The 8032-nt window shown below is 34.9% G+C and overlaps 1 protein-coding gene across 1 annotated transcript in view; it reads left to right on the top strand.

Annotated features, from left to right (window-relative positions):
* The window catches only part of LOC106472219 (alpha-1D adrenergic receptor-like), a 9335-nt gene extending 6385 nt beyond the window's left edge, over positions 1-2950 (top strand). Inside the window, exon 2 of the mRNA XM_013932849.2 lies at positions 1063-2950. Coding sequence (XP_013788303.1) covers positions 1107-1931 — 825 coding nt within the window. The 5' untranslated portion in view covers positions 1063-1106 and the 3' untranslated portion in view covers positions 1932-2950. The remainder of the gene's footprint in view (positions 1-1062) is intronic.
* The last annotated feature ends 5082 nt before the right edge of the window (positions 2951-8032 follow it).

Genomic DNA, 8032 nt, shown 5'->3' with positions numbered 1-8032 from the left:
AACAATAATATACTCTGGGCATTATGCTAAAAACTTGAAGACTAAAGAATCGAATAAAATCATAATGTTTTATTTGGAGGTCTAGATCAGACATCATTTGAAAGTATGAAATATTTGTATTAATTCCATTTATATATGGAATAGCCACTAAACTGTATGTAAGAATTGTGCATATTAGCTTCGTATAAATTACAAATACAGTTTAAAATAATTCTTAATAAATTATAGAAAATTACAAGAATCATTATCTTGATTATTATAATTCGGCACTATAAGCTCATATATATGTTACAAGTCATATAGTTCCTGTCTAATAGGATTTAATTACAAATTAGTAGATAATTATCGGATCATTTAAACAAAACTTGAACAGACCTCATACATATTGCTTTCCGAAAATGTGTGATTATGTTGTGCAGAACCAGGAGGTTTTCTGAGCATTATAATTAACATACTTTGAGAGCTCTTATGTAAGCGTTATCTCTCTTAATTGATTCCGATTTTCACTTGATTGGTCAATAACTTGGAAGTTTGTAAACTGATTTTACACATTTACAGTAAAACTGATTAATGAATTGATCCACATTAGGAGGTCACAGTGATTACTGGTGTTTAGGTTTAACAGTTCATACAGATGTTGGTAATTTTTCAAGGAACTTCTCCTGGCTTTTTTTTTAGTTTCTTGTCCAGTTTTCTGGTAATACATTTATTAGGTAAAATGTATACATATGTACTGAATAGATATGAACATGAGCTTACATGCTTGTATCATCCAATTAAAGCAGAGCATCAGGGAGAGACAACAGTGTATTATGTTTGTGATTACTCATGATATTTATTGTTCTTTCTAGAAAGGGCTTTTGAATTCAGCCTCAACAAATATTGTTTGTAAAATAGTCATGTTATCAAGAACATACGTTAATTCTTGTTCTTTGAGCTTGTTTGCTTGAAATTTGTGATGATTAGTTTATACTTTTTGAACTCGTAGTAATCTTAATACGATTCATTTGCATGTTCAATTTATAAAAAAAATATTGAATATAATTGATTATTCTTTTCCAGGGGTCATTGTTACCACAGCCTTAGCTTCTAGTTGGAGTATCACGATGATTGGAATTGACCGTTTTATATTCATAGTTTATGGCCTTTATTATAATATTTGGATGACGACAAAACGGGCCAAGATTATGATTGGAGTAGTGTGGATACAGTGTTTTTTGATTGGATTTTCTCCGGCTATGGGTTGGTCATATCCAATTGATGGGTCAAAGTGTTGGTATATTTTAGTGGTGAAACCAGCAAATCTTATTTTTACAGTTATCATTGGAATATTTCTGCCTCTTGGATTCATTGCTGTATTGTATATTTTCATACTGTTTAAAGCTCTCCACCAGACGGATGTAAGAAAAAGTGTAACGGTGGAGATTCCGCGAGAGAACATTGAGATCTCGGAGATTCGTGGCCAGCAAAATTTAAGCGCTATCACATCTGAAAATAATATTCGAAGGCAGAAGTTGGCCATTGGAAACCAGAATTCTACCAGGAAGACACAGAAGAAGTGGAAGGCTCTGAAAGTGGTACTATTCACGCTTATTTCCTTCGTTGTGTCGTGGTTTCCTTACTTTATCGCTTCATTCATATATGTATTAAACCCTAGTGTCAAGTTAGCAGTGACCATAGCCAGCGTCCTGGCAGTCCTTGGGTTCCTTAACTCCTTTCTGAACCCTCTTATCTATGCCTGGTGGCATCGAGGGCTTCGGAAGTTCATAAAGGAAGACTGTTTGCGCCAGAAGAGAAAGAGAAATTTCCAACGTTCAGGAACTCCTGGAAGCAAAACTAGTTCGACCAGCACTTCCACATCCAAAATCAGCAATGACAGTATAAAATCTACCGAAAATGAGGCCCATAGTCGTGATTCCTCAGAATTATAAAACTGTACCAACGTGAAATCGCCAGGATCGTTTTATGACATTGTATAGAAATAATACATTGAAACAGTATTTTCATTATCTTTTGAAGTATAACATGATAACAGCATAAATATAGGAAAACACGGTGTTTTTACGAGAAAAAAACAAAACATTTTCGTGCTTAGTCAGTTTCACACTTTGACCTTCTTGATATTTCTTACCAATAAAAAAAAAATATCCTGTGTTTTCTTAAGGATTTAAAATCTGGATGCTTGTGATCTCTTCAAATACCTAACATATTATCTAAACTTAGCGTTATCTATTCTGAATTATATTAATAAATGTAGTTCGTGTCACATTTATTCTAAGGAATTGTGAAAGTCTCGGAAGTGAGCCGTAGTTACAGATTAATTTTTATATTCCTGCAATGTTTACTGTTCATTTATAAAAAAGTGCTTTTAGCAAGATATTTTGAAGATTCCGTCTGTGTCACTAAACGTAGTTTGTGAGTGAAAGATAAATTAAAATAGCCATATACTTATCCTGAAAGTGAGAAATGCCACACCGCAAAATGAAAAAGAGTGGTAGTAGTTAAGCCACTTGCACTAACGATTTTGTAGATGGCGCCAGTAGGTTCGAGAAGAACAAACTGAGAATATTAGTGGAAATGTACACACACATTGTGATACAAACAGTTCAGTTAAATTATGCCAAAGAAGAGCAAACATTATGCTTGGTGTAACATCTATAAAACTGTACTACCGGACATAGGTTGTCAACAAACTAAACTTCAAATTGATAAAACATCAAAGAATACTTAATCGAAAAAAGGAAACTCAAAACTATTAAGTGTATCTGCGAGTATTATAGCTTCTAGGGTAATCTCGATGCTTCGAAACTTAACTTGTTTGTTCTTGTTTTGAATTCATAGTTTCATTTTTACAACGTAATTGCGTGATAAAGATAAACGTTAACTAAATCTAACAATAACTATGTCGAAGTTCATTTTTACTGAATAAATATTGATGTTTATTGCGAAATATCTAGTTTCTTTTATTTCTCATAGATGTCACGAGTCACATAATTTTTCATACGCAATAATACATATGAAAGGCCCGGCATGGCCAGGTGGTTAGGGCGCTCGACTCGTAATCTGCGGGTCGCGAATTCGAATCCCCGTCGCACCAAACATGTTCGCCCTTTCAGCCGTGGGAGCGTTATAATGTGACGGTGAATCCCACTATTCGTTGGTAAAAGAGTAGCTCAAAGTTAGCGGTGGGTGGTGATGACTAGCTGCCTTCCCTATAGACTTACACTGCTAAATTAGAGACGGCTAGCGCAGATAGCTCTCGTGTAGCTTTGCGCGAAATTCAAACCTCAATACGTATAAAAACTCGTAGTAGCAGTTATCCCCTTATTTATGATCTCAATATATTTAATTTCTCCCACACAGATTCGTCAACAACCTAAATGTACATACATACTGAGCATCGGAAAACTGAACAGATAAACAGAGGCTGAGTACGTTACATTAAAACGATCTGGGATCCACGTCCGGGCGTTCTCTATCTGACAGCCGTGCATCGTGACAATAGCCCTGTATTGTAATTTCCATTGTTAACGGTCCCGTCGGAAAGCTGTGATATCAAAAGCATATTACTACTTGCTTGCTTTCCATAATCTATTTAGTGTACTACAATTTCCAAGCGCCCCTTTTCAACAGTCAGCTCGGACAGAATTCCATGAGCGACTTGACAGACATGTCTTCGTATGGAATATCATGAATATCCGTTTGATTCATTGGCTGTTTGAGGCATGCGACAGTTTAACAGATATGTTGTGAAAACAACTTAGTTGCACGTTACTTGTACCACTTTTCCCGAAGGAGACCATTTTTAATTATGTTGAATACTTTTACCCGGGGCATGTGAGTGGTTGCTTACGCTAACGTCTATGTTCTTGGATGCTCCCCCCACTTACCAGACGTCGCGCTTTGCTTTCCACAATTGGAGTACGACTTGTTATAGGTCTCTTTCTGGGTGGTTTTAGTGTTCCAAGTTAATAATATCTAATAAAAAAACAAAACACATTGGGTATGAAAAAATATAAGGCGCGGCCAAAAAAGGATTGAGCATGCGACTTAAAGGAATGAAATCAAAATTGGCGACCAAACTGGTAACTACACTTATAACATTGATAGGAATTGTACAGGAAACATTCATTCATTAGTCAGCTAGGTAGTGTATTTTGTTTTACCCACCATCATGCCCCAAATGATGCAAAAAGTGCGGCCTGGCTAACTAAAACTACCAGTTTGGTCGACAATTTTGATTTCATTCCTTTAAGTCGCACGCTAAATCCTTTTTTTGGCCGCACCTTTTTTTCCCACTCAAGGTGTTTTTTATTAAATATATGATGAATATTTGTCAATATACACCAACAAACCACAGCAAGTAAGAAAGTGACACTCGATAGTAACCAACATTAGCTTCAGGATCGCAACCCCATTATTTGGAGAGACCTATACTTTACAGAACAAACCAGATTCCTTACGAAATATATGGTGCTAATTTTGCCTCTCTAAAACAGTGTTAATAACTTAATTTATAGTAACTCCATGGAAGCTAGATTAACAGCTTCTTGTCATCGCCCACATGTACTCGGTACAGCCGTATCAAGCATCATTATTTACGCTAATGTCACGTAACGCTAAATGCTCTTTAATTAGGATAATTTTGTAAAACTTGGCAAACTTATGCTTAAAAGTTGGCAATGAATAATAACGGTACACCTTTGAAAACTTGAGCGAGAAACTGCTAATCTAGTTTGCTTGGCCTAACCAATACTTGTGTATCTGCACGTGCTTTCATCCTATAATCTTGCTGTTGTAAATCAGCCGTCTTTAATCAGAATGATAAAAAAAACTAAAAATGGTTCACTTTTACTCTTAGGTGAAGCTCTAGTAAAAATGTTAGACCGAGAGCTTATCTGGTGACTTTTTTGCGTAGGCGTGCGCAAAAATTTTCTTTCAATTTGAGCGGTTTTTGTTGAATAACTTTGCACACGTGGCTTATATTTACACCAAATGAGACTCCTAATTGTAGGTTGTAAAGATCTGTCAGTGTACGAACTTTGAAATAATTCCATAAAAGTTAAGTATGTTTTTTCATCAGATAAAGTCTCCGTACTTTATGGTGCGAAGAAAAAAAAATGGAAAAAAAAATAAATAAATACTGGAAACATTATATATCGGGTATTTCTTAATGGATTGCTTTGAAATTTGGTATGCGAAGTAAGGGTTCAGTAGATCAGTCTGAGCTACAGAAAGTGAAAAATCGCTAAACTATTCCCCGTGTTAATAACACACGGTGTGTTTTGCAGCAGGTTGTTTTGGCTGCACGACACACTAACCGGCTTAGAAGTCCCACATTTCTAGTTTTACACGAGTATTATGCATCGGAAAGGGCTGTTACATAATCTTCCCAAAAGCGATATATTTTCGGTGGCATTATACTACCTACGAACACCAGAGAATGTCAAAATTTAAGTCCGATAAATGTCACGACTCTATTACGTTTGTCATGCGACTTGCTGATTGGTATATTCAAAATCATTTTCTTATAACGAACTTAAGCCTCAGTAGAACTAGTACAAGTGTCTTGTGCAAAAAACAAAACATCATTACGTAATTCGTGAAGATGAGAAAGAAGATGAATTCTCCGATTGCTCAAAAATACAGTATAAAAGAGAGTAATCACCATCGTGTCTCAATGTTTTGCCTTGATGTAAAGGCTAGGTGTCTTATAACGTTAATCAGTGATCATACTAGTAGCATCAGGTAAAAACCAATACATTATCCTAACTTGAAAGCGCTAACGGACAATTCAGATTAAACATATAGTTTACAACGTAACTTCTAGATTTTCACATGCAACAATATATTTTAATTCCCCTTTCAACTTTTAAAGTTATTTGAAATTACGTTCTTTAGAGAACCGGTTTCATAGATGAAACTTTTCTTCAGCCTGGAAACGCTAACGTTTAAAAAAATAAAAATGAAAAATGTGGGAAAATAAAACAATTTCATCATATAGAATCATAAGGTACCCCCGGTGGGTCGGCGGTAAGTTTATGAACTTACAATGCTAAAATCCGGAGTTCGATTCATCCCGGTGGCTAGAGTATAGATAGCCTATTATGTAGATTTATATTAAGAAAACGACAATAATAGCACTATGAAAAGATTTTAAACATTGGGAATCATTATTATCTTTGTAAAATAATTTAAGGTATATAGAATCCCAACAAATATTTGAGTAAATAAATAAAGATACAAATAGATCAATAACAAAGTATGAACCATGTAGAGTTATAATCTAAAATTGCTGTAGACTAAAAGTTAACAATAAATTTATGCATTTTTTCTTATTAACAATGAAAAAAGTTATGTTGAAGAGGGGTATTTTGATAGTTTATTTGATAACGTCGACATCTAATCTCATTTGTCAAGCTAGGCAGGTGTGACGAGATAAAGTATTGAATGCGTCCCCGCTGCAGTAGCATGTCGTCATTATTTAATTTCCTCGCTGTTCTCTATCTTTTACACATCCGGACACTGGAAGTGGTCCGAATCATTAATGATGATCTCGTGTATCACTTAAGCCCTGAGAAACCTTCATTAATGATACGGTTCCTAGCGTTGCAGGTAATGAATTATTTTGTTTCCTTCCATGAGAATTAATTTTAAACTGGTGACATTTGGGAACGAACATTAAAACGACAAAAAAAAATGAAAAAAAGAAAAAGAACTACTACTTTACCATCAATCTCTTGTAATTAATTTTAAACTGGTGACATTTGGGAACGAACATCAAAACGACAAAATAAATGAATTACTACTTTACCATCGATCTCTGATAATTAATTTTATACTGGTGACATTTGGGCACGAACATCAATAAACTGGTGACATTTGGGCACGAACGTCAAAACGACAAAAAATGAACTACTAATTTACCATCGGTCTCTGATAATTACTTTTAATGAACTAAATTTCATTTTTGATAAATGGATTCGACGAGTGATTTTTGTTCGTCTTTGAAGCATATTAGAAAAAAAAATATTTATGTAATCGTGTTGGATTATCAGGATCAAGTAAGTTACACATAATATAGAAAAGAAGCCAAACTAAGAATAAAGATTATCAGAGGCTCGAAATAAGCTCAGAAAGGAAGACAGATATACTGTTACACGTAAAACTGATAGTCGTGACACGCAGACACACGTATGACTTGCCATTTTGTAAATAAATAAATATAGTAAGTTTGTACGAACCGAGATAATTAACTACAAAATATGCTAATGTTTGAGAAAGTCAAGTATAACTTAAAAATGGCAGTGTCACGCTGTAAACACGAGAAACATTACAGAATATGACAGTGACACACTGAAAACACGCGAAACGTTAGAGAATATGACAGTGACACACTGAAAACACGCGAAAAATTACAGAATATTTGCTTGTTTCGTTTCATTAAATTCTGGTGTTACAGTTATGTTAAAGGTTTTGATTGTTAGTTTGAAGTTAATCACAAAGCTACAAAATGGGCTATCTGTGCTCTGCCTGCCATGGGTACTGAAACCCGGTATTTAGCATTGTAAGTCCGCAGACATGCTGCTACGCCACTGAGGGGGGGGGGGATATATTAAAGGCTTGGTCCAACATTTGTTTCTGCTCACGCCTCAGTTTATTATTATGTTGCTTCCTGGTGTCTTCAATCTAGTTGTATTTCAGCGGTGAATAATTTCACCGAAAACTCCCTTACATCATAGGATATTATTCGATAAAGTATTTAGGTTAATTTAAAATTTATTATTACTATTAACCAGCTTTCAGGATAATTAATTAGAAGCGGTATTCGTCAAACAAACCTCAGTTAATATAGCGACATAACAGCCTAAGAGTATCTAGGAGTTACAAAATATTTCTCTAATCTGTTTATGTATTTCATAACTTCAAATGAAATTACACATTTTTGAAGCCCTCTGCTGGACAGTATTTCTATAAGGGGTAAGCCATTAGGTTTCAAATTCTGTGTCACGGCAATTTGCTAGGGGTGTTA

Source organism: Limulus polyphemus, unplaced genomic scaffold (genome assembly GCF_000517525.1).
Source record: "Limulus polyphemus unplaced genomic scaffold, Limulus_polyphemus-2.1.2 Scaffold5171, whole genome shotgun sequence".
NCBI lineage: Eukaryota > Metazoa > Arthropoda > Merostomata > Xiphosura > Limulidae > Limulus > Limulus polyphemus.
This window is presented reverse-complemented; position numbering and strand designations above follow the sequence as displayed.